The sequence below is a fragment of the Pinus tabuliformis genome, chromosome 2_2, assembly GCF_031772625.1.
Source record: "Pinus tabuliformis cultivar Carrire ecotype Pingquan chromosome 2_2, CPIR1, whole genome shotgun sequence".
Lineage (NCBI taxonomy): Eukaryota > Viridiplantae > Streptophyta > Pinopsida > Pinales > Pinaceae > Pinus > Pinus tabuliformis.
In genome coordinates this window covers 42,618,577-42,646,426 of record NC_142300.1, presented here as the reverse complement: position 1 = coordinate 42,646,426, position 27,850 = coordinate 42,618,577, and the positions used below count along the sequence as shown (strand labels likewise).

General features: G+C 37.7%; 1 protein-coding gene across 17 annotated transcripts; it reads left to right on the top strand.

Annotated features, from left to right (window-relative positions):
• LOC149191404 (heat stress transcription factor A-2e-like) lies at positions 1 to 26,583 on the top strand. 17 transcript variants are annotated; one of them, XM_089404220.1, is made up of 6 exons: positions 1 to 768; positions 23,832 to 25,065; positions 25,184 to 25,287; positions 25,371 to 25,510; positions 25,975 to 26,176; positions 26,291 to 26,583. In XM_089404220.1, the coding sequence occupies exons 1-2, from the start codon at positions 469 to 471 to the stop codon at positions 24,978 to 24,980; spliced, it is 1,449 nt and encodes a 482-aa protein (XP_089260346.1). In that variant the 5' UTR covers positions 1 to 468; the 3' UTR covers positions 24,981 to 25,065; positions 25,184 to 25,287; positions 25,371 to 25,510; positions 25,975 to 26,176; positions 26,291 to 26,583. The 17 variants fall into 17 exon arrangements, with proteins under 17 accessions (XP_089260346.1, XP_089260347.1, XP_089260348.1 ...); XM_089404221.1 differs by having other exon boundaries at positions 25,366 to 25,510; XM_089404222.1 differs by having other exon boundaries at positions 25,181 to 25,287.
• Positions 26,584 to 27,850: the final 1,267 nt, after the last annotated feature.

Below are 27,850 nucleotides of genomic sequence, written 5' to 3'. Positions count from 1 at the left end.
CAACCCCGAGGAATGCCACACACTAAACTCTACAGAGGCTCCTGTGTTCATCTTCGATCTTTCTACCTGCCCTGCACCTTCTTGCTCCTTTCCTCTTTGGGCAAAAATTAAGGGAAAAAAATGGTCTGGACTCTAGAAATATCTCGACACAGCGAGTGTGAGGGCGAATAAAACCCCAGTAAGGGATCGACTATTGTCGGCATTTGTCGATATAATTTGGACAGTTCATGTCGACTACACAACTCATTCATTCATTCAAAGGTTTTGCTGAGGTTTATCCAAGTGGGTAATGGTGATACCCAACCGTATCGAACTCCGAATTCAATCAAAAAACTTGGTATCTCCAATACTGTTTCTTTTCTTGATCCAGCGACCGTTTCTGAGTTGGGTTGGCCTGAGATTTTGGGGCAAAAATTACCCGCTGAGTTCAGAAAAAGAAGACAAGGCACCTTCCCAAATTTACCCACCATGGCGACTTCTGCAGAAGGTTCAAGCTCTTCACCCCTTGGCTTCGTAGAGGAAAGTTCGCAACAATTGCCTCCTGTCGCGCCCCAGCCCATGGAAGGATTGCAGAGCAGCGCCATTCCTCCGTTTCTCACTAAGACATATGACATGGTGGAGGATCCTTCGACGGACCCAGTGGTCTCCTGGAGCAGCGCGGGCAACAGTTTTGTTGTGTGGGATCCCCCCGAGTTCTCTCAAAATCTGCTGCCCCGGTGTTTCAAGCACAACAATTTCTCTAGCTTCGTTCGCCAGCTTAATACTTATGTGAGTTCTTCTGTTTCCTTCAATTTTGTTTTCAGCGACATTGTATTGTGAACTTTGCTAGAATAATTCGGAATTGGGTCAGTGTTTTGTTGGGTATTGATTCTGTGGAGCATTTTGTTTTTCCATCTTATATTCTGTACTAAGCTTTTGCATAATTGTTATTGATTCGTCTTAGCTTTTATGTGTCAAATTCCTTTCACATTGGTCATTGAGGTTTGGCTATGAGGTCGGTCCAGGGGGGCAATTAAGTCCTGTATCCCATGAGTTTTTCACCCGTACGAATATTCCATGAGTTTTACACTAACCTGTCCAACATGGGTAGTGCACTAGGGCCCTCCGATGAACAAAGTAAATGTGTGTTTACTCGCCGTGCCCCTCCTCTGCGGGGTGTGTTGTGTCGGTGCATGTGTAAGGTGCAGTGATTCTTGGTCTGGTTCTGTTTGGACGGTGTCTAGATGAGGGAATTTTAGCAGAGCAAATATAAGATGGTTTGTAATGGGCCATTACCTGATTGCATTTTTATGCAGGTGCAACTGACAAGATTTAGGGCAGACAGTATAACATGGAATTGGGTGAATTGTCTTTACGCTGTTTCATGGCTTCAAATTTGGTTACGAATGTTAGACATGTTCTTGGATATTTTGTTTAAACAGTGTCAGTATCGCATGTGGTTGAATTTGTTCACGTTTATGACCAAACAGAAGCTGAAGCCTGAAACAGTGGGTTCTCTGCATCTGTATAAAGTGCATTGGATAAACTGGATTTGGATATAATCATGATGTAGAATATCTTAATTGAAAATCGCAGATTCTAGAATTCTCTCGCAAATTCTTGGATGGCACTATTATCGTTGATCAAGAACCAGTGATTAGTGGACTCAAGTGATACAATTTAGGGAAGTTTTGGGGATTATATTAGAAGGAAGAACATCCTAATAATTTTGGGATATTACCCATCCAAAGCATGACTGTCAGCTCTGTGGTACTTGGAGTTCTGGTTGCTACGGTGAAAGTGAACTAGCTCACAGAAGGCAGGCCCTGAATCACAATCCAATGTAGGGCATAGATTACGCAATTTGTCCTGCAAATTTATATCACAAAATGCATGTTATTGTCCTCAATCCTCATGGCAATTTAATTGAATGTTCAAAAACCTGTGAAAAGTTAGAGGTATAATTTATCATAAGATTATATGAAAGACAGAATAATTACAAAAATGAAAACTGAAGGGAGTGGTTATGCATCGAATCATTCAAGTAGCCTCTTGAATTTATGAAATAGTGAAAGAGAAAATGAAAGTTCATTGTTGGATAGCCTCTTGAATTTATGAAATAGTGAAAGGGAAAATGAAAGTTCATTGTTGGATTTGCCTAGAGAATAGAGAACTGTCGAGGGGGGAGTAGATGGAACGCGTGGAAAGCAAGGAGGGCTCACTGGTGAAGCTATTGCAGACGAGCGTAGCTTATCTCGAAGCTTCTGGTGGTTCTGTACCAAAATAGTCCTGAGTGGGCTGGAAGAAATCTACGGTGTAGCCATTGGTTGTAAGAAAAAAATGCCCGTTATTTCCTGCACGAGGAATTAAATAAAATGCTCTTCCTCCCAATGTGCATGGTTGTTCATCACAATGCAAATATGTTTCACTCTGCCCTCAATGTTATGAGTTACAACTTACATGTGTAACCTTTACCTCCTATTTAGCAATATACAGGGTCTCTTTAAAATACCGGTAATTTAACATTGGGGATTTAGGCTATAACATTTAACAGCAGAGCCTAGATGATCGTTTTGCCTATTTTATTCATCTCGGAGAAACTCCTTAAAGAGATTTTGTGAGGACAAGTCTAACGGTTCCATGTAATTGGTTTTTTCGTGCAACCATCATTTTTCGGTTGCTTAGATTGCGTTTTTGAATGCATAAATCAATTCAGTGCCCTCCAAAACCCCTCGAACACTTGAATTGTGCAATACCAATATTTGAAATTCACAATTCTAGCAATCCTTTTAAACTTCAACCAGATGTTGGACAAAATTGGTCAGAAAAATGTGTCTAGAAAAGGTTAAAAATGTAGAATGTTTAGTTATATAGGTATACTTTTATAAATTATGATATTTTGTGTAATATCCTATAGCTAAAACTTGTGATTTCCACACTTCATATTTATTAACTTCCATATAACATTTAATGCCTTTGGGAGCATCTAAAACTGCCCAAACATTTAATTTTGTGATGCTTATGGAACTTGAAAGGTTGAAATTAATCCTATACCCTTCTCGAATCTATACTAAACCTGACAGATTTCATGATCGAAATCTATTTCGAAAATAAGATATTATCATGAGATTATGTTAGAGATATTCTTTGTGATATATATTAATACCTGGGATGCAGAAAGGTAGGACCAACAAAGAACACAAGGAATTGGTAAAAATACTTGTATTTTAGGAATAAAATAGAAGAAATAAGCAGCAATACACCATATAGCTTGTCTTGGATAAAAATTTATAAACTTCACACCCTAGATTGTTAGCTGCATCATTTCTAAAAAGTTTACTTTTCTATATGCTATTTGCATTTTTAAGTTAGATATGCATCAAAGCCCATGCTAAGAATCAAAATTGGATGAGACTATTGGAATACCCAAGACGTGAAATCTTTTAAGATGTCCATGTTTACATTATGAAATGCAAGAGCTCCAGTTATAGAGTGTGTAGTAGAAGCAAGCTCATTGCACTTGACAATCATAAGGACAGACAGTCTCAAAATAATATTGAACAAAACAAGACATATTGTTGATAGAGTAGGTTGTCGCTGTAGAGGTGTGCTCAAATTTTAGCATACCTGCCAATTCCATGTCTAATCTCATTTTTCGCAATAGTTCTTCTGTCTTTTCGAGGGGATTAGTTGATACATTGTTAGCGTCAGTAACATGTGCCTTGCTCATTGGATATGGCTGTGGTTATTTCAGCTCAGCCATGTAGACATAAATAAACATTGAAGCAATATGATAGAAACTTCTGGAACTGCTCCTAAAATTCTACGATTTGAATGACATGTTATTGCAATTAAGTCATTAATAGTAGGTTATAAAATTAGGTAATTGACAATGAAGTAAACAACGGTGGATTCATAGCTACTTGCAGACTTTGATAGGTTGTGCATTTGCTCCCCAAATCAGACCTGCTCAACAGTGGTTTAAAACTTTGATGTGAATGTTCGTTGTTCCATAAAGTTGAATGTTTATATTTCATTTCAGCATTTTGGCTTGCTGTGTCCAGATGGATTAAAGAAGTTTCCACTTCCAGTTGACATAACATATGTGAGTCTTCTCCTTTGGGGACTAAATCTGCAGCATGTGGCCTTTTAATAAAGATGAAAAACCCTTGACAGAGGTATAAAAAGGAAAATAATAAATCTGCTGGAATTACCTCCTTCAGTGGAACATATATAGATGCTTATATAGGAAAAAAGGTGTAGAACTTGAAAACATCACCCTTTTTCTAATCCTTGCATATCTAGATTCTAGAGACTAGTAGATAACCATATCCTGGTTAAGAAATGAATAAAATTCCCTGAAAAGCGTGACAAATTCTTTCTTTCAATATCTTTCAATGTAACAACAAGAGTAAGACGAAGGACCCAAGCTTAATGCCCACATGATATACACGACAGATGTGAATATTTCCACAGGAGAGTTCTTTGCAGACTCATTGCCATTGTCTAGAGACATTACCAACCTGCTGAAGGAATTGAAGATACAAGTCACCAAGTTATGGCAGCCATCCTGGATGCTAATGAACAATTCATCCATAAACTGGCTATCCTTTAAATGCGAAGAGGCAGAAAGGTGCAACTTAACTTTAGTACCTCAAGAAAGGAATTTTTGCAACGAAATTAGAATAGAGGAATTATAAGTGGGGAATATATTAGCTACATCAATGATCCAGGAAACCATGAAAGAGATTACTCTAATTTACCCATCGATTGATGCAGAGGATGAAATTGAGTTATCATGGCACAGATTGAGCCTGAGTAAACCTGACAGTTGAAGTCCAGTCATAAAAACAGGATAGGTGGATTCTAGTTACATATGTGATAGCACCAATCTTCCACGGTGAGTGTGGTTGCAACGAGATTTCATCCTGAAAGATCTAAGAATTTCAAGCTACCACTCAGAAATTCTGTTAGAAAGTATTGCTAAAATAGAAGGGCCCTTCTACTACCCTCCAAGTAGGATATGGCCCCAAACATGGATCTTGAAGATGATGCCCAAACTCTGTATATTCAGTACGTACCCCTGGCAGAGTTGTTTGAACTTTGAATCCACAAAAAATTAATAAGAAAGGAGTTACTGTCTTATGTGACTCATCAAACAAAAGTGGGGCAAAGGTAACAACCTTAGATGCTAAATTACAGTTGGAAATGAAAGGGTGTGACGTGTAGAGGATTGCATGAGATTGTTACATAATAAAAATAATGATTGATGCATGTTAATACATTTGATAGATCATAAACTAGAGAGTGATAATAAAGGTATAGAACTCAATTAAGATCCAAATCCCACCATTGAGTCACTAGTGGCTTGCTAGAATCATGCAGAAGACATAGCAACGATGAAATACCAACAATGTGAGTATCTCCTAATCCACTAATGTAAGTATCTCCTTGAACATCTCAAAATTATCCTTTGCTAGGGGCTTGGGCAAGATATCTGCAACCGAATAATCTGTAGGAATGTCCTGAAGAATCACTTCTCCCTTTTGGACCTTGTCCTTGATGAAGTGGTACTTGATCTCAATATGCTTAAACCAATCGTGGAACACGAGATTCTCAAAGAGTTTGATATAATTTTGATTGTCGCAGTAAATCACAATCGTGTTCAAAATCCAATTTGTCAACTTTTCTGATAACTCGCAAAGTCATATGGATATACAACTAGCAGATTTGGCTTCTATGCACTCTACTTTGATGAGCTAAGAGCCATTGAAGCTTTCTTCTTGCTACACCAGGAAACCATACCTGAACCCAACATAAGCAACACCTTGAAGTGCTCCTCTTGTTGCTAGTACTACTTGATTGAAATTTGTAAATCCATGCAGCACTGACTCTCCATTGCCAACATGCCTCAGACCAAAATGTACTGTTCCCTTCAAGCGTTAGAACATGTTTTGGAGCAACCCAATGAAATTGCCTAGAGTCCACAATAGATTGGTTTAAGGTGTTGATGGCAAAATAAAATATTAGGTTTTGGTATATAGATGGATCAACCAAAGTTGAATCTAAATCAACAAATGACTTAAGATTTACTACCATAGGGAGTAGCCATGGGCTTGAAAACTCTCATGTGAAACCTCAGTTGCGTATTTTTTATTTACCTTTTTCGAAGAAGACCTTAGTTGGACTTTGCCACATCTCTAGACCCAAGAAATAGTGTATCAAACCAATGTCCTTCATATCAAATTCTTTGGTCAACTCTACCTTGCAACATGCTATGAGTTCCTTTGAACTTCCTATAAGAGTGTCTACATATAGGACTAAAGCAAGTGGATAAGATTCATTAAACAAATAATAAAGATTAGAATTTACATATTTTTTAGAGAAATGCAATCCTAAAAAGCACTCATTGTTCTTGGAGTACCATGCACATTATGCTTGCTTCAAGCTATAAATGCCCTTCTTCAACCTACAAGTGTGAGTCTTACACCTGTGCACCTTGAAGCATCTTGGCTGTTTTGTGTACACTACCTCCTCAATCATACCATTAGGAAATGTTGTCTTTACATCCATTTGATATAAATTCCAACCAAAGGCTGATGCTAAAGACATAATGAACCTAATGGAGTTATACTTGGAAACATGAGCCAAAGTCTCCACATAGTCAATTCTCTCTTTTTGGAAAAAAACCTCTAGCCACAAATCGAGCTTTGAACTTCTCTATGCTTCCATTTTCTGCATGCGTAATCTTGTACAACCACCTGAAATCAATCATTAACTTCCCCTTTAGTTTAAGGACAATCTCCACACACCATTCATTTTGATGGAGTTGTACTCGTCCATCATGGCATCCTGTCAAGATTGTGACTTATGGCCTCCTCAAAACTAGAAGACTCTGCATAAATGAGGGAAAACATTAGTGGCACATAATTTAGGAATTCTTAGGAGGACGACTTATACAAAGTAAAGTCCTAGGAGCTTACTTGCTCTTGTGCATCGTGTAATGTCTGGGTAAGCCATCTAGGTTTTATGGTTGAAGTGGAGGGTAAAGAGGCATCCCTTGAACCTCCAAAAGTTTGCTGATCTAAATCTGATTAATTTGGACTCTATGGATCAGCCTTTGGGGCAGCAAGCGTCTCTACCTCAGTGTTTGCTAGAGGTTCTTAAGACTTTGAGGACCATGCATCCTTGTCAAATTTGACATCTTTACTCCCAACTATCTTTTGATGAGATGGAATATAGACTTTGTGAGCTTTAGAGAGCTCATTGTAACTTACAAAAATATCCTTCAAACTAGAAGCTTCCATATTAGTCTTTTTCTCATTCAGAATATCAATATAGATAGGACAACCAAAGACATGAAAGTGTGCTAGTTGAGGCTTCTCACCTGTGAATACGTTCTTTGGTGTCTTTTCCTTGAAAACTTTTTGAGAATACTTGCTTAGAATATAAATAGTTGTTAGACATGCTTACACCTAGAGACGCATGGACAAATTTAGATCATGAATCATAGATTTGGTTGTTTCTATGATGGATCTATTATTCCTCTTAACAACCCCATTCTGCTACGAGTTGTAAGGCATTATCAACTTCCTCATGTTCCTTGCAAAATGTGTCAAATTCCTTGAAGGTATATTCTCCACCATTATTTGGTCGCAACACTTTAATCATCTTACTTGTTTGATTTTCTATTAGAACTCTAAACTCTTGAAACTTTTCGACAACCTAATGCTCGATCCTCATGAATTAGATCTAGGTCATACAAGAGTAATCATTAATAAATGAAACATAATAAATGTTACGTAATATTTAAGTTGAAGTCATGGGTCCACATGTTTGAATGTATTAGGTCAAGAATCTCACTTGAACTATGCTCCTTGCTTGGGATAATAGTCTTAGCATGCTTGTCAAATGCTATCTCTTGCACAATTTTCACCATATCCTTCATGATTGACAACACTAAATAGTGCAAATAATTTAGCTTCTTGTGCCAAATCTCACACAAGTTGTCATTATCATGCATTGGGGTTCTCATTGGACTCGCTAGTAATTTGTACAAACCACCTTCCCAAATACCTTGACTAGGATTTGAGCATCTCCTTTGGATGATGACTTGGTGATCATGAAACTCAAAAATACATCCTAGGTCTATTATTATTGAAACTAAAAGTAGATTTTTAGTCAAACCATGAACATATAAAACAAAACAAAGTTGCAGAGCATCAATTGAGGGCATTAGGAATGAGATGGATCTCAATGCTATTACTAGGTAAGTGGCATCATTACCAAGTTCCACTTGTATATTTGCCTTTTGCTTGTGAAGTCTACGAAAGTCTTTCTTGTTGAAGTTAATATGTCTAGATGCTCCATTATCCACATATTTGACACCAGACATGGTGTTAGATGAAAGGCACAAGACCACGAGGAAGGATATCTCAAACTTGGATGCAAGTTCATAAAATTTGGTAGAGGCTTCTACATTCCCTACAAATTGATTCTACTATGGTGAATTTTCCCTTCCTTTTCTTCTGAGAACATTGAGAAGCAAAATGGCCAAAATTTTGACACTGGGAACACTTGATGTGGCTCTAATCCTTTTGCCCTGATTCAAGGAACCGAATTCCTCTTTCTTTCCTTTTTGACTCTTCTTGAGTCCTTTCTTATTGCCCTTCTTCATCTTGCTAAGGAGGGTTAGATTCTGCTCTTCCTCCTCTATGACTACAACATACTCTAGTGTCATCTCCTCCTAGATGAAATCATCCCATAGCTTCTCAAAGGTGGGAATCTCACCTTAGGCATATACACCTTGAGGCTTAGAAAAAAGGCTACCAAGAGATGAAAACCTATGTAAGGCTATGGGTTCTAATTCTTCATTTTTGACCTCTTCTTCAACTATTGCAATCTGATCATGGATTTCATTTATCTTCTTTAAGTAAAAGGGTAGAATTTCTACCTTGCTCATCTGTGTGGCTTTAAGCTTACTTCACAAAAGCATCTTTCGGGTGATGTTCTCACTTTGATATAGAGCGACTCGAGCATCAAACATCCCCTTATTGTTGGTCTTCTCAAGTGATGTGAGGGACTAAGTTATATTCATAAAGCTAAGTTATTTTTGGAGATAAACTATGTGCAAGAGTGTGAAAAGTGTGATGTTTCATGTGGACACTCCATCCATCATCATGGATGAAAGAAGCTTTAGAAAGATATTAGGAGAGAGTGCTTGGGTTTGGATGTATAAAGTTGAGGATGACTTGCTTTGTCTTAGCCATCCTCTTTTACTGCATGGGATTGTTAGGCTCTACAACCTTGGTCTCCACAAAATTTCAAAGATCATGCACCTCTAACAACATCTATACTTGATGCTTCCATGGAAGAAGTCAGAGGGACCTTTTAATCTATCTTCATATTCGAGATGGAATGTAGTCATTTTGCTACACTTGAACACACTATTGGACAAAATAGACTAGCAACCTAAAAAAGGCTATCACATGTCCATAATGCTTTTCTCAAGTACAAATCTTGGGCATCCCACCCTTGAAACTTTTTGACGACTTCCTATTCCAGGTGCTATCCCTATACACAGATTCCTAGAAGGTTTCAACAAGCACGTTTTGGTGCATGTCCATTTTTTAGCAGATGGTAATTATGTTATGCACTCGGAAAATTGCTCCTATAACTAGGTAGGTAAAAAGTTTAATTTTCAATCAAAACTACAACTTATAAATGTTGTAATCTACAAACGCAATCTAACATTAATGACAAATACATAAAGGAATATGCTTAGGATTGAGACTCAAATTTGTATCTCCAGTAATTATGTTATGCACTCGGAAAATTGCTCCTATAACTAGGTAGGTAAAAAGTTTAATTTTCAATCAAAACTACAACTTATAAATGTTGTAATCTACAAACGCAATCTAACATTAATGACAAATACATAAAGGAATATGCTTAGGATTGAGACTCAAATTTGTATCTCCATTTTTGTTCAAATTTGAAAACAATGAGCTAATGCACTTTTAGTATAACAACTTTCAATTTAACTCCTTTATATACTAGGAGAAAGAGAAGGTGCATCGAATTTGGATGTATGCACACCAATGCACCAATTGAAGTATCAAACCCTAAGCAAATTCCTTGCATGGATAGATGAGCCAAGTGAAGTGTGCCTCTATTGGAGATGCACCGAGGTATTCAAGCATGCATCCTTCAGGAGATTGATGCCCTAACTAAGATTGAGAATCCATGTGCATGATTTCTTAGTCTCTCTATGGAATTATGCCTTCTAACTAATTGTGCATGGAACTACTAACTAAAGGAAAATTCAGAAATATAATTGAATTGCTAAATATGGAAAAACATCTAAATTGGAACTAAATTGAGGATGGTGTAGGGATGATTTTGGCATACATTAGTTCTTTTTCTCTCTCCCCCCTCCATAAATGCCCCTGCACCCTTATTAATTGTTGTACATAATTGTTGAAGGAGGGCATAGTGCTGTTGGTGTCCACTTTGTTGGAAGAGGAAGTCGTTTGCTCTATTGGAATAGGAAAGTGCAATAGTTGGAACCTAGTTTGAGCCACACAAGTAAAAATTGAGTGGGATGAATGGGTTGATAATGAAATTTGAGTTATATGAGCTAAATAGTAGGAGTTGACATCAATCGATCATTTCGTAGTGCATCGAACATGTTGTTCACCATGGTTTGTGCATTGGCAACCTTTGTAAAAGACATTGGAGCTACCATGGGGACTTCTCTTCCTTAATTTCCTTAATATGAATTGGAACAACCATTGCATCCTTTGTTGCAACCTTGGGTGGAACTGGAAGTATTGCTTCCTCATTGCATTCCTCTACTGAATTTGACTTCATATTCACTGTCTCAATATTGTTGAAAATGAGAACATACACTTCCTGCAATTTTGAACCATAAACAATGTTTCATTATGGATTACTTCAAGGCTTCAATGATCTTGGTACTTAATGGCTAGTTCTTCAATAAGTCCTATTTAGCCCATAACGTATGCAGGGAAGTTTTCTTTAGGGGTGTCTACCACATAGTTTTGCTACAAACTTGTATATTCTTCAGTGAGGGGGGCTAATATATCCATATTGAGAACCCGGTGCTATTGGTATGTATCCCCAAAAAAATGGTTTGAAAGAGGGAAACCGATATGCTTTTTCATAGGACTTATGGATTATATGTCCTTTCTTCTACTACCCTGTATGCCCTTTCTTCTAGTACACATGTATGCCCATTTTATTAAGGCTATGGTTTAAAAACATAAATAATGGAAGTTTTCATTCAAAGGGTCTGTGTTTCCTCCTAGGTTTTTAGGATAAGCATAACCACAACTTAAATTGATTTTTACTCCCTCACTGCTATTGAGAATAACTGTTATAACCCTTGGAAATGACATCAATATTAGTGGCATTGCAATATGGTTTCAAAGTAGAGAGGAAATCACACTGCAAGATACAACTCTGTGTTTCGAAAATATGGCAGAGCTAAAAGGTCGGCTTGTCAAGGGATTATCTTCCTTCATATTGTCCATAATTGCTATTATGAACCCAATTTGGAAATGGTGTCATTGTGTCAATATACCTGTTCTAACAGTGTTGATGTTTTTTATTGTAATTGACCACAACAATAAACAAATGTTCTGATTGTGATTCTTTGACCTAAGAGAGGAAACAATGTCTCTAGGCATGTACACAAATAATGTTACTTGCCCTTATTTCCTATTTGATACCATTTGTTAAGATTCAAAGGTCATCATTGAATTACTTTTAACCAAAATCACACACAGACCATAGCAACAATGAAAGACCAACAATGCAATAAAAATGAATTGTGTTATCTGTGATTTTGAGAGCCAAAATCTTTCCAATCAATTTGAGTAAGCAATCTCCTAATAGTAATAATACTTGTGTTGATAGTGCATTCTTCTTAGGGTCAAAACATGGCATCCATGACTTCAGATCCAGGTAAGTGTTACTAGATGCAATCATAAATGGAAAAGTTTAAAGAAGAATCCATTTGGAACGCTGTGGAAAATCATCTTGAGCACAAGTGGGACCAATTTAAGAGCTCCATGAGAGGAAATGTTATTGAGTATCCGAGGAAGATGACAAGAAATACAACTTCCAAACCTATAGTCACAATTGGTTTACAAGTTTAAAGAAGAGTATAGCTTCTTATCCTTGAACATTTTGGCAATTGAACATTGCGAGCGTAAGAGAGAAAGTATAAGAAAATATGCAATACCATCAAGGAGTTACTTTCTTATTAGATGCATGCTAGAGAAAGAATCAACTCATCCATCTTTTCCCTATCAATAAGAGCTATAGTAAGAACTCAAAGGCACACAAATTATAAAGATTTTGTTGGAGGTGAAATGGTTTCGAATACTCATGTTGATGAGTGATTCAAGAAAAAACTCAAAGAAGACTTTGACATAGTGAAGAGAACTCTTAAGAAAATGGCCCAATGGTCTTCATCAAGACCGAAGTAAAAATTTAACAGATATGATTCTGAAGAATCCAAAGATGAAGGAAAGGGATTCCAACCCTACAATAAGTTCACAAAGTAAACCTTGGAAAGACATTTATCAAACTCAATCACAACCTATGCCTCCCTTAACTCAGCTTTGTTCTTCACTCAATCTTGAAGAATGGACAAACTATTTAACCTAGTGCAATAATACTTTTGCTTGAAGGAAGGCAAGTGTAAAAATATATCTTATGTGGCATGTTGGGCTCTTCAAAAGATCAATGCATATACTCCTTTTACCTAGAGTAATAATATGTATTTTATGTGGACTTGGAGAGAGCATGACACTCATGAATGCCCCACGCTTAAGGAGAAACATATGAAGCATTATGGTATGAAAAGGATAGAGACCCTTCCATGAGCAATCAAAAGATATTTAAAGCCATGAGACATGAGTTGGGTCAATGAAAGGGGTGTTGTTATAGCCCCCTCAAGGGTTTGGTGCTCACAAGAATTGGTTGATGCACTACTTATAAGGGGAATGCTAATTCACTTAGGGGATGTTAATTTAGTTGGGGTGGTTGTATAGTGTAAACAGTGCTTCACCTCTATATAGGTGGTGAATGATTGTCACTGTAGTATCAAGGAGCATGTTAAAAATGTTTTAAGCACCACAAGGGCGAATCATGAGCAAAAACACACTCGTGGAAGAGGCAGTGAGAAGATATCTTTATGGTGAATTAAGATTGTGTACGAAATGTAGAAGAATTTTTTTGAAGAAGCCTTGCAAGCTCTAATTGGTAATAAAGGGGAGAGAGGAGTTGAAAATGATGTCAAGCATTAAGAAAAAAGGCTCCTCAAAGATATGAAGACTTGTAAGAATAGTTACACAAGAGAATAACAACTCAGATAAAACCTCTATCCCAAGACACAAGATGCCTTATGAAGATCTATATGATATAACATGATCTTTGTTGAAGATAGAACAAGAAGATGACAAAATACTTCCATGGTTGAATTCGATTTGTGAATAAATCCGTGAAGGATGCCATGTTTGATGCTGAAGCTCAAGCATTATGTCCACTGCATTTTGGGAAGAAATGGGAAGTCCTCCATTCAAACCACTCAATTTTTTTTATTTAGGGTGGTAGATCAATATACCGTTTGTCCAAGAGGTAAGCTAATAAATGTTTTATATATGTTTTATGGTATGAGGACACTGTACTTTCGAATTTTCAGATCTTCCAAAAGATCAAAAAATATATAAGGAGTCCTAGGGAGACCTTGAGGCTTGGATGTACACAATGATAACTACCATTTGTATTGGCAATAACTTTATAATGTTTGTGAAGAAAGAAAAGGAAAGTAGTTGTTCCTTTGGGTAAAAAGGAAAACTGTGTAAGGAAGCCACAAATTATGAGTCTATACCAAAAGATGATGACTTTGATGTTTGTATCTGTTTGTATATTTTTAAGGAAGACGTTGCTGTTGATCCAAATAAGCAAGTAGTCTTAGCAAAGTTCAAAGTCCTACAAGTGAAGAATAAGACGAAGCTATTGCTTATGGGCAGCAGGAGATTCATGATTTGAAGCCTTGGTTTGTTTGAAACATTTACATATCTCAGATATTTGAAGATAGTTATCAAATGGAAGAAGGTGAACTAATTCATTTCTAAAGGATATAACCTCAAGTGCAGACTAATGAAGAAAATTCAGTTAAGATTTATACTAGGAAAAATCACATATGTGAAAAGTTGCATTTTGCTCACACAACTTTTGCGTATTAGGCATGTTACCCACCACCAGTGGGTGACCCATATAGGAAAAAAATTCTCCTAGATTTGTCCTCAGCATGCAACCAACAACCCCTTTGTAGCCACCTGATAGCTTGATGTGCTACTATTCTCCGCCACCCAAGCCATCCATTGTGTGCCCTCGCTCATCTGTCATGATTGTATGTTTGAAGGTGAGCCATCCAGATTCCAACCCCGAAGGTATGCTTTTTCATTATGTAATTGGGTGCTTATGCTTGCTTTTCTTGGGCACATTTGGGCATGGATTGGTGGGGGGATTCGGTGGAAAAATGGGCTTTGACTGTACTCTTGTTCCGTTACTTCAACTTGGAGGTTAATTTGGTATCCTAGTCCCGTGGGATCTCCTTTATTGGCTATTATCTTTAGGAATGACACTACATGGGAAACCTTGATTTTGGTTGTATGGTCCCGTTTCCCGATGCCATATATCTCACTCCCCTCCGCTCATTACAAGCCCTTTCTACATTTTCCCCATCTGGGTCCACATTTGTCCATTGGGTCCACAAGGTGTTAGCCTCCCCTTCCCCTTGTCCACACCTTGGGTTAGGCTTGGAACGATGCCCCAGAGGTTGATGCAACTAAAAAGAAAGATAAAAGCATAATATGGCCACATACAACAAGAAATGTACCACAAAATGCAAAAGACGGCCGAGACAATAAAATTTAGCGCGTGGGCAAAAGCCAAACATGAGCTCTACCCTTTATCATTATGGCCATCACCCTGGTTCCTAGGGCCCCTATGAATACCCCCTGTAGCATTTAGGAACCCATGATTGTCCCAACCCCTGGTGAGCGATGAACTACCCCACTTTAAGGGGTTAATCACTGCTACATCTTACATATCATGCTCTCATCTCTTGAGCTCTAAGCAATAAAATTAAGAAAAATCAATAAAAGGCAAAAGGCATATGAAGAAGGGTGGAAAAACAAAGGTTGGGGTAACTCATGTACCATGATTTCTCCCTCCTACAGTCATACACCCAAGGTGTGGGTCTCTTTCATAACAACGACCTTTGTACCATGGCATGTGGCTTGGAGCCTCCCTATTGCCCCAACTTTGTTCCATCATTATTTCACATGACACCTGCCATTTGATGGATGTACCATGGACCTGTCATTCACTTAGAGGCTGAAACCACCTAATAGGGTCCTTCATTAACACTCTTGTGAAACAAGGTAACATTAGTACATGTTCAAAGCCCATGTGGAAGGGCATGCCACTATGAAGTGTACACTTCTACCCTTGAGTAGCAAGCTTAATTACTCAATTACACTAATGAATTATTGTACTGAAAGGTGAGGAGGCACATTGGATCGTATACAGGATTACAAGTGGGTCTTCATCTTAGACTTGGCCTCCCTATACGGGATCCAAGCCCTCCAGAGGGTCATAATGGAACTTGTAGGGTGAGCGTTGAGAGCTATGGGCCTCCAGCCATGCAAAGCATTGATTGCCACACCATGGGCTTCTTCAGCACCACCACATTGCTTGTTCGTGCCCCAGTTATACAGAGATGATGATGCACTTGGACCACATTGCCTAGCCAACCACACATTCCACTTGACACTTGGCAGCTGATCTAGGGCCTAGAGGAGGTTTTGTCTCTCCTGGGGAGACATGGGAGGGCATGTGTCATCTTCTAGCCCTCATTGATGGAGCATTGACATGATCTTGAGCCATTTGGAGACCCATGAGACCCATTTGGAGCCCACTGAGCCCAACTTGGGGTTTGGAGATGTTTTGCAGCGTTTGGAAGGCATCCCCATCTTGAACATCATTTTTGAGGCCCTCACCCTCATTCTTAGCACATGAGGCCTCAACGCTAGCATTGGAGAGCACTTCACATTAATTACATGGGCTAAAGGACAAATTAAACAATAATTAATGTTTAAGCTATCTTGGTTGGCTTGTAACCAAGGGTATCTCACATCATTTGTTATGTTAGGGGCTTCTTCTTTAAGAATTCGAACTCATTAGACTTGTATAAATAAGTGAGACTCTCTCTCTCTTTGGATCATCACATTTTGGATTTTCGGCTAGTCTCATTAGATATTTTCGGCCTGCAACTTTGTGGAGTTATTTGGATGAATCTAATGCATTTTGACATATGGAAGAATTCGTTATCTCTCTTGGAGCTTCTCTTTGACAATTTGATGGATGGATATATTCTTTGTTATCTTGTGAGTACTATTTGATGCTATATTTTTTCCCTATGAATGTCTAACGTATGGAATGATGTTTCATGATCTTTAATGTGCCCTAATTTAATGCAAATTTGTTAGAACATTGAAGTTATTGGAAGTATTGCATGTGTTATTCATAGATAATGATGAATGAATGTTCCTATAGGTTGTTTTACGTATTGCATCCTTGAAACTCCATTGATTCTTGCTAATGAAGTATAAATTTCTAGTAGTCGTGAAGCTGCCTCCATTAGGGCATCTGAAGTTGCCTCTAGGTTTCCTTGAAGAGCGAAATCCCCTAAATCAAGATCATTTTTGACTCCAATCCTCCCGATTGCTAGGCATTGGTCCTAGATCTCTGGTGATCACCCCTAACTCAATGAATCATCATTCATTTCACCTGTCCTTCACCTCTTTCCTCATCCCCTTAAGGATAAGGAGGCCTCCTTAGGGCTTGGTACAAATTTCATTAGGAGGGAGCTTTTGCAAAATCGTTTGGACAACCTCCCGCACTGGTGTTTCCGCTATTTCTCCTCCTGATTTGAGGTAATTCTCACAGTCAAATCTCAATATAATTGATGCCCTAGCCATCACACCAAGTGGGAATCCTAGGTGCTATTCTTCAACCTGGGGATTCTTGAAGGCTTTCACTTTAGTACTTGTTGAAGTATATCAATCATAGCCTTTTCTCTTCTTTATCTGGACTTTGGATGAACTTCTATATTGTCAAATATCTCAACCCTAGGCCTTAGGTAGTCTTCCATCAAGGGGTTTTTCTTGGAAAGTCCTCCTAGCATCTCCCAAAGCTCGTTTCTTGATTGAATCTTTCCATTGAATGGGCCACCTTGTCTCACTTAAAACATATCCTAGGGATATCTATCACAAGTGAGGAACACTGGGATTCCTCCTGTCGGTGAAAATCCAAGAGAAGGGGACATAGGCTGTGGTGATAGTGGGCCTTTGTCCCAAGGTGTTGTTGTGCCCTCTAGCTTTAGCCTATTTACTAGGCCTGCTAGTTTGTGCAGCAACAAGGCACAAGGCTTTGAAGCACAATATTCTCACCATATTCAAAGAATTAACCACTATCAAGATGGAGGTGATTCTTTGAAGCATATTAAAAGCATTGAGGAAGTGTTAGAACAATCTAGTGAAAGAAAAAAAAGCTGAAAATACTCCATGCAACTTTGGGCATCTCACCATACCCTTGGTGGATAGCTCATGTTGTTGGGAAGCACACCATACCCTTGGTGGATAGCTCATGTTGTTGGGCAGCAAAGAGAGATATCTTGGGAAGAATTTAAGGTTTGTTTCTAATGCAGATTTAAGAAGCTAGTTCGCCAAAAGCATGATGGACATTGAGGTCCAATAAGAATAAGACATTTCTTGGAGCTTCATCCAATGCAAGTATGGAGCAGTTCAGTCTTTTGAATATAAAGAGGAGCTAGCACCTTAAATACTGGGAGGTATGATTGAAGGTTTCACTTATAAATGGTCAAGTGAACAAGAAAAGATCTGGCAAGTTAATAATTGACAAACCGTATGGACTAAGTTCATAGAAGATCCGGATAATGGGAAAACAGAGCTGGTAAATTTTTCGTAAGTATCCTGAATATTTGGACATTAGGAAAAAAAAGATTGGTAAGAGTTGTAGTGGGCTTGGTTGGGGTACCACTAAGCATCATTGAATATCTAGAGGAGTTTTATATTGATAGTAATGGGGGCATTGACATTGATTATGGTGAAGAGTTATTGTAGCACATGGAATCAAAACAACAAGGAAATGTATTTAAACCTAGCTAGCAGCTATTCCACTTGTTTTTTATTTATATTTATGCATCATGTGTCTAAGACTAGATAAAGTTTAAATTGTCATATATTATTTTTATCACGCTAGATAATGATGTACGAGTGTAGCATGGTATTTACATTTTGACTTAATAATGAGAAAAGCATTGGCTCTCCTATTTGAGTTTCAAAATGTGATATTGGTTGTAGCATTATGTTTATTTGATTTTTAATAATAAAATAACACCTTTTTTTTAATGTTTTCCATAGTTGTTTGTTGCGTTGTGGTGGGGCAGGGTGGAGGTGGGAATTGTTTATATCTTCTTCCTTGTCATCTGTCGTGCTGTCCCTGAAATTTGAGGATACTCTCTAGCCATCCCTGAAACCGGTTCTCTCATCCCCTTTTCCTTGAACATTTGGTGATACATAGGCGAACTGTACACTAAGGGTCACTTGACTTTAATCTTAGCTTCATTATGTGAATTTTTCCCAATATTAACAAGGACGAATAAAATAGGTATTTATATTTTCATTCTACTTAAATAGTTACTAGTTTTAATTTCTTAGATGAGTCACAAGGTCTTGTATCTTTAATGTCCACACAAATGGAATGCTATGATGTATTTTCATAGTCCAGTTACCCGCTTTCGGCTACTAGTGTAGACCAATATATTCTTTCTTTGTTCAAGTTATTATTGATTACTCTCCCTTCCCTAAATTTCTTGGGTTTCGCTTTGAAGCACCACTGAGTTTAACTTGAATAAGCCATATAGGCGGGGATGTGATTTGTTCCTGTTTAGCTAAATTGCACAATACAGGGAAAACAGGTTATGGGAACAAGTTTCCAAAACGGAAATGTGGCCCCTAAAAAAATATTGGAAATGGGGAAACTTGATTTATAAATAGCACATTATATTGAAATTTTGTAATAAATTATTATGAATAAATGAGCAAGAACATTTAAATGACAAACATGAATAATAAGCAATATTCCAGCATCACTTATATTGGGATTCTCATCATTAATATCACTCTTTGGCTCTTCCCTAAGCCTTTGCCTATACTTTTATCCTCGAGGGACATCCGTCAACACCACCCATTTTTGGTGAAAGTGCCTAATCCAAGCCTTAAAATATGGTAGAAGCTTAGCATGCCTAATGAATGATTTTGACTTGAGTGAAGGGTACATTTTTTTAAGGCCATGACAAAGGAGCTCAACAGTGAACAGTGAATACCACCATCATTGGGATACATAACGGGCTGGGTGCTATTAATTAAATACCAATCCCATACTCATATGTGATAGAATCCAATGAAAATGCTGCATTCCTGCCAGTCCTGAAATCCTGAAAACTGTTAAGTTTATTGAATATTGAATGGGATATGAAATTTTACTTTATCCATATGAAATCCATTGAGGTTGGAACCACTTCCAAACATCTTGAAACAATTAATGATAATAAAAAATTTAAGTAAAAGTGGACATTTCCTTTACCTTTAACTTTTTATTTTAAAAATCAACATTTCATTTCCTTTTTCTTTCCTTTTTAAAAATTAACATTTCTTTTCCTTTATCCTTGTCTTTTATCCTTTTACTTTAAGAATTTAAAATTACCATTATTGCCTCTCAAATAGTCCTTGGTGAAACAGGGTGAGGCAAAATGAGAGTGAAATCTAAAATTATGTTCGTAGAGGCTTCTAGAATTCTCATTAATTATTAGTTAACATCTAATTAGGGATTAAATGAAAATTGTGGGTCCTGGCAGTAACAAAGAATGAAAATAAGCTTAATTAGAGATACAAACACATCATATGGATGTGTGCGTGGCCCTGAAATGCGTTTCTGACAGTACGGAATATGTTTCCCATATGTGGGAAATGTCCACACTGCTGGAAACTCGTATCAAGGCCATACCCCATGTGTTTCTGTATGGCAATGTGCTTAATATGGCACCTAAAGTGGCGTTTCCTGCAACATAGTTATTTAGGCTTACAAATATCCTTTTGTATTTTAATGGGAAATGAAAGTGACTGTTTATGATAAGATAATAAGAACAGTCAATTAAGGGTCTATGAACCAAACCGTTAAAATGACTTTCGAATATTAGATAATATTTACTAATGGACAGATATAGAAGGAAAGACCATTTTCGGACTTTTGCCTGGAGAACTTCTGGTCAAAGACTCAATAGTTGAGAAACTTGGGAAGCACAAGACCTTACCAGGAAAAGCTGATGAGCAAACAAAGCTTGCTTCTCAGTGTGTCTGGCAGGCTATAAAATGAATGAGGAGCAATCTGGAAGAAGTCGATGGAGTAGATGTGGCATCAGAGATGTCTCTTTTAATGAATAGGGCTGGGCTTCTTGTTTATCATGTTGCAGATATGCCTCTCACATTTCTCTTGGTTTAAAACGTTGCCTGGGCTACATTTACTTCTACTTAGGACTACAAAACTCTCCTTTAAAATGCTTATAATTTTACTTCAGAGATTTAGACCTTCACAAGGTTGCATAAAATCACATTCAACTACATGTAATGTGTAAAGGTTTTGGTTTCAGTTATAGGTGGGCAGTCTTATATGAGTGGTTTATTTTTGATGCAAGTGTAATGTTGGGAACACTGTTTAGCAGAGGTTACCCAATCTCTACCAAATTCTGATATGAGATAGCGCTATGCAGCAGACTGTAAAGAATTAAAAGTTAAGATAATTTGGTATCTTAAATGCTACAAGGATTTATATGGTTTTTATGATAGTCTTTTGAAGCATACGAGTGTTCAACACAAGACACTTCAACCCCTGAAATGCGACACAGAGGACATGTTATATATATATATATATAAATTTTTTCCCCTGTGAAAATTATCTTTATATTCCATATTAGGAATATACATGCTTCGGTCTACATTTTTTGGTCCTTGAGGGATTACTCATACTCAAAAACAAGGATCAGAGCTATTACAACAAAGCTCATCATGTCACTTACAATAATTGAACCTGGGTGGGAAGAATAACAATCATTCCTCCCAACCCCCCGTAATATACCCCATTGACACATACACTCACACACACTCACACATATATTAAAACCATTAAAAATACTAAAATTTTAAATAATAGACATAAAGATCCAAATTATTTAGAACATTTACAAACTATTGGCACAAGTTACTACATCAAACACACAAGAAATTAGAGTATTCAAGAATCAATACACATAAAATAGAGGTTTACAAGTTAGAACCATAAACTGCAGTTTTTTCATTGAGTCATTTGATTTCTATCAGAATCAAAATGTATTACATAGACACTGATATTATTATGGGTGGGGATACCAATGGTAAATAAAAATAGGGTAGATGCTAGATACAACAGATATTTTCTCTCACGAGGTTGCTATCATGCTAAAGTATAATTATTTGCAGCATTGGTAACTTGCTAGCAGCAGATGGAGCAGTACAGAAATATATAGGACTTGGAGGAGGGAGGGCCACACCAATACTGACATTATTCCCTTTCCTTTGACCTTTACTAGCAGCCCATGATGATTAAGTCACAATAGGGTGAATGAAGAAGAATGCTGTTGTTGGAGAAATAACAAATCGAGGACTTTAGAAGGCCTTCAAATATCTTGGAATCCCTTCAAACCTGGTTTTTCCCCTTCACCTGCACAATGTTAGAACATTTTCCTGTGCCTAAAAGTGAAAAAAAGGGGAAAATCATGTTTTCGGACTTTATTTTGGTCCCTTGCGTGTCCAATATCTTGGGACATGCTAGGGCACATGTCAGACACAAGACTGACACGTGTCCTGCTTCAGGGCACTTGTCAAACGCACTAACATGTCAGGTCTCCAACATGTGGAATATAGACATACAGACCTGAGGGATGTGCCCCGTTAGAATTTTGGTTATAGTCGCTATTCAGAAGACAGAAAGAACAATAGAATGCATAGAGGCCATAATTTCACAGCTTGCAATGGGAAAATTATCATGATTATCACTATGGCCAGTACTGTACAATGGAGACCATGTAAATTTCACTGCTTGACACGGGAAAATTATCATAAAGGTGATCACAAGTTTTGCTTTTTGTTTTTCCACTGTTTGAATCGTGGTAGCAGAATTCCTTCAAATTTTCCCTTGTAAATAAATTCGGTCTAGAATTCAATTCGGTTGAATTTCCCAAAACTGTGGTTTTGATTTGCATGGATAATCTATATGTTTGTTTTACCTTATCTAATATTCTTTGAATCTCAGCCCATGGGGCTTTGGTTCGACAGTGAAGGGTGCACTGCTAAGGCACTCCATGCTATAGGTTACCGGTTCCAATCCCACTGTGGGTGCTGACTTACAAAAAAAAATATTCTTTGAATCTCTAATACCCACCCATCTGATATTACTATATTAATTAAACTTATGTTAGGATGTGCATTAGTATTATTAGTTAAATTAATAAAGTGCCCTTTTCTTGTGTTGGTCTAATATTCATTGAACATTGAATATCCATCTGTCTGATATTAAATGTCTCCTTGCCTCTGGGGATGCATCTGAACTCCTGGGTGTGGGAAGGTGACCCCAGCAAATACCCTCAAAATAATCCAAAATTCTAATTTTTATGGTCTAATCTCATGTCCATTATTCTCATTTTTAAAGTCCCCTCCACGTCCTCCATGCCCTGCAATATAATTTACAGTATATTTTGCATTGTCCATGCCCGTTAATATGTTACATGAATTTGTCCTGTTAGTTACCTTAAGATTTTGACCTGCGTATTTCATTCCCAATTAGCTGTTATAGGGGTTCAATGTGTGTATTTTATTTGTGAAAATTGTACAAAAGATTTGCGTTATCTTTTGCCTAGCAGCTGGTTACAGAGATCCAACTCGTGTATCTAGTGCGAAGATATAGATTGTATACCTACTAACATTCCTCAAAATTTATACCTCTTAGTACTGTGTACGCTCCCCACAGTATTGGCAGATCCATATAAATTGCAGAGTGCAATTGTTCAATGATATAGATCATGGTTTTATAGTTTATATCACAGGGTTTTATGTAAGTTTTCTCTTCTACATATATTTGATTTCCATTTTTTAAATAATTTATACATACATACATGTCTGTGATGCACCTCCCCTGTACACCCACACCCTGATTTCAAGAAAGGCATCCCCATCTCTGTCCCTGTACCTGCACTTGCACCTGTCAATATACCCGCACCCACAAAACCTGTGTATTTCGCTTTTTAACTAATAGAAATATGAGCAACCTTATTTTGAGAGTTATTCTGTGCCAATCTCTAAAGTGATATAGAATCTAATTTATCTAAGTAATATATAACTGCTTGATCTTAAATTCTAGTGTTTAAATTATGGGATTTATCCTAGACACCTTGTAGCGTGTTTTAGAGGCATCTCTGATTAAGATGTTTGAATGCGTGGTGTTTGCTGAATTATCAGTACATAAAATGGAATAGTTGATAGAGAATATTGTTTCAATGTTTCTGAGTCCCTGGGGATTTGTTCCTTTGGTTTGATTTTGTCTCTCTGATTGCAGTTTTTGTGCATTTGTATTCTCAGGGATTTCGGAAGGTTGATCCAGATCGTTGGGAGTTTGCAAATGAAGGTTTCTTGCGTGGGCAGAAGCATTTATTGAAGAACATTCATCGTCGCAAGCCAGTTCAGATTCAGCAGTTGTCACCTCCTCTTGGGTCCTGTGTTGAAGTTGGAAAATTTGGGCTCGAAGGTGAGGTGGAGAGATTAAAGCGTGATAAGAATGTATTAATGCTTGAGCTGGTTAGATTGCGGCAGCAGCAGCACAATACTGAATGCGAAATGCAAACAATGAATCAACGTTTGCAGGCTACAGAGCAGAGACACCAACAGATGATGTCTTTTCTAGCTAAAGCTATGCAGAATCCCAGCTTCTTAGCGCAGCTAGTTCAACAGAAGGAAAAAAGGCAGCTGGCTGCAGCCAGAAAGAGAAAACGTTTGCCAAAGCAGCAGCAGGACCCGCAAGGGGACATGGGGCCATCTAATGAGGGACAAATCATTAAATACCGGCCCAATCCCAATGATGATACTCAGTCATTATTAATTGAGACATTTGAGTTAGGATCAGGCGCAAAACTGGAACCACCTTCCAGTCCTTTTCGAGCACTCTTTAGTGGAAATCCAGGAGAGAACCTACAGGAGAGCAGCACATTAGCAGGAGAATTGATGGCTGTAAAGGGAGTTGAACAAATGATACAGGAAGGTGTTCCAAATCCAGTTTCCTTAGAAATCCCCAGCATGTCACATTTGCAGCCTCCCTCTGTCGCAGCACTTGCCAAAGGTAAGCATGTCGAGAGCTCTCAACCTGAGGATGATCTGCAAGGTGAGGAATATCTTGTTTCCTTTGGGCAGACTGCATGCTCGGAAGAAGAAAGTACAGATTTGATGGGCTTAGAACTGGATCTGCCTGGAGATGTTGATTTCTGTATAAACAAAGAGGAACCCAAATCAGTCCTGGGCTGTGAGATGAGTAATGATCCGTTTTGGGATCAGCTTTTTGGTGTTAACCCTCAGTCTATTCAATCAGGGGCTGAAGGAGCAGGTGAATTTCCGGGGACTGGTATGCAGGGGCCAGAGGAAAAACCTGGAGCTGGGGAATGGTGGGATAGTCAATCGAACATGAGTGAGATTGCAATCCAGATGGGACAGCTTGCCAAGGACCCACCTAACTCTTGATATTCCTCCGGCAAAGCAGAATTACATGCAGACTTCTTTCAAATTTTCACTTAAAAGCTTCAGTCATCTCTGTGGAGATTAGCATGTTCGTAATTTAGTCCTTGGTGTTCAAGAAAGTATGTAGTAAGATTCCTTTCTCTTTCATCCAGAGTATGGGATTCCAGTTGTTAGGTTGCTTATTGCTCTTTTGTCTGTCCCAGCAGGTGGATCCCATTGTTGCTGTGAGCAGACTAGTTAGCTTGGTTAGCTGCAGCATATTTTGACTTGTTAAAATGGGAAAGTGTCGATGGCTGTGCAGGAGTCTGAGGTCTGTGGATCATTAGTTCTATTATGACTTCTTTCAGAGTATTTTAAGTCTATTAAAATGAGAAAGTGTTGATGGCAGTGCAGCAGTTTGAGGTTCGTGGATCATTAGTACTATCGTAACTTGCTTCAGAGTTCAATACAGGAAACCATCCATTCCCTTGATCTGCATGCTGCTGCTCCTTTTGTGACAACCTGTTGTCCTGTGTATGATTGTGTTTTAAAAGGTAGTATTATATTTCATTCACATTTGTGAGGTAGTGGCGTTTACTTTTAATGGGACAACGCTTTTTCTAAACTTTGCTTACCTTGATTAGCTAATGATGGAATTGAAGCCTTTGTGCAGGCTCATTCCACTGTTAAATGACTTACATTTTTTGGTGTCTATGTTCTTTTCTGTAAGTAAGTTTTGTAAACGCAGAAAAAGTAAAGTAATTCTTAAACTAGAAAGACTTAGATTCATGGAAATGATGTTCATGCTGTTTCCTGCAAGCAATTTTGTCGTGCATTAGTAAATTCAGTGTCTTATGTTCATGATATATTGAGTAAATTCGATACCTTCGGTCATGATCGGTTGGTTGTAGTTCTTCTCTTGCATGGTTTAAGCAGTGGTTAATTCGTTTTAGCTATATCTTGTATATAATATTCTCATGAGTAGTATACTAATCACCTTGTAGCGGCTTCATGGCAGACACAATTGGTGGCAGATTTGTATCAGTTGCAATATATCTGGGAGCCACCTTTGTATAACTCTAGGTTCCGGATTGTTGTCTCTGGAGTTCTTAGCTGCGTACAATCCGACAATTGACATTATAAATGCTTCATACTTAATGACAGTTTTGTCACTTTGAACCCCTAGAATACGATTACGATCTGTACCCTGTCTAAAACAGGTGAAGTTCCTACTCGTTTGACGTCATTGTAAATTGTTATATTTACCATGAAGTAAGGTTCATTCAGCTCAAATTATGTCGAAAGTAATTTGTAGTGTGTTTGAGAAAATGCAGATTGCCTCGAGCTTCCCATTAGACACCTTTGTTACTGGAGTAAGTGAAATGCTTTCTGTCTCACAGCTACTTGCAATGTTATGACTGCACAATGCTTTGGATTTTGAGGCTGATGATTTTGTATGAGTCAGTAAGATTGTAAGGGGGCTATGTAATCCATCTTTGAGAGCATGCTGCGCCTATTGAGTGGGCATTAAATTCAGGATGTCATTTGAAGTCGTTTAATATCCATTTCAAAAGAGAACTTGATAGTTGAAATTATACTGAACTTAAATTTGTGACAAATTGTGAGATTATTCTCACTTGTACACCAATTGTAAGGGCCAAAATGTAGAGTATGGTCTGTCATCTGTAAAATGTTGTTGAATTGATAAAATGGGGAGAAAAATGGTTTCACTTTGCTAGAAGCATGGGATATATATGGAAAATTGCAACGAGATTTGGTGTTAGCTATTTCTTTATGTGGATTCGATGTGATATTTGTAAATGGCCATGGAAGATGCTAAATTTTCATGACAAGTTCATCAGTGTTCCTTAAACAATAACAGGATTATTGACTAGTATGTTATTTAAATTATTCATCTGGTGTTTGGCCAATGTCTATATATGTACTTACTGGTGATGATTTTTTTTGGTCATGATAATTATCAGTTTGAGAATCTGGTGTTTGGCCAATGTCTATATATGTACTTACTGGTGATGATTTTTTTTGGTCATGATAATTATCAGTTTGAGATAAAAGTTTGGATGCTTCTATGCTGAGTGTGATGGAGAGGGGGAAATCAAATTTTCAGGGCAGCGTTGTATTGCAAATTAGCAATGTTGTTAGTGTGAAGTTGATGTGTATGAAGGATTATTTTCACGCTTCAAGCTTAAGAAGACTTTCTTTGTGTTACTTTCCACATGGGATCATTTGATGTTCTTACTTATTAGGTCAAGGTCATGCGTCATAGTGGCCATGTTGGTTGTGCCATGGAACAGAACACATTTTTTTTTTTCCTAGTTAAGACTAACCTAAGTACCCACGGGGGATTTGAACCGGTGACTTATCGCAAGGAGTGCCTTAACAGTGCACCCATTCACCATCAATCCAAAGCCCCGTGGGCGTGCCATGGAACAGAACATTATATATATATATATATATATATAAGAATTAGGCTGAGGAGAATAGGCCAGATTCCGTGGGCGTGCCATGGAACAGAACATTATATATATATATATATATATATATATAAATTAGGCTGAGGAGAATAGGCCAGATTTTAATGATTCATGTTTGGCCAGATTTTAATGATTCATGTTTTTATTAATTAAATGAGACCAGTTGTAATGTTGAATGGAAGAAGAATGATTTATGTTCTTACTAATTAAATCATGCTTGATAGTTACCATGGACAGCAACGGAAAATACAAATACCTATGAAGGTCCTTTGATATGGAAAGCTAGTATGCTGTTGCAGTGTAAGAAGATTGCCTTAAATTCTTAGGTAGTTAAAAGTCATGAATGAATTGTAAGAAGACTGTGTTGCAGTGTAAGAAGATTGCCTTAAATTCTTAGGT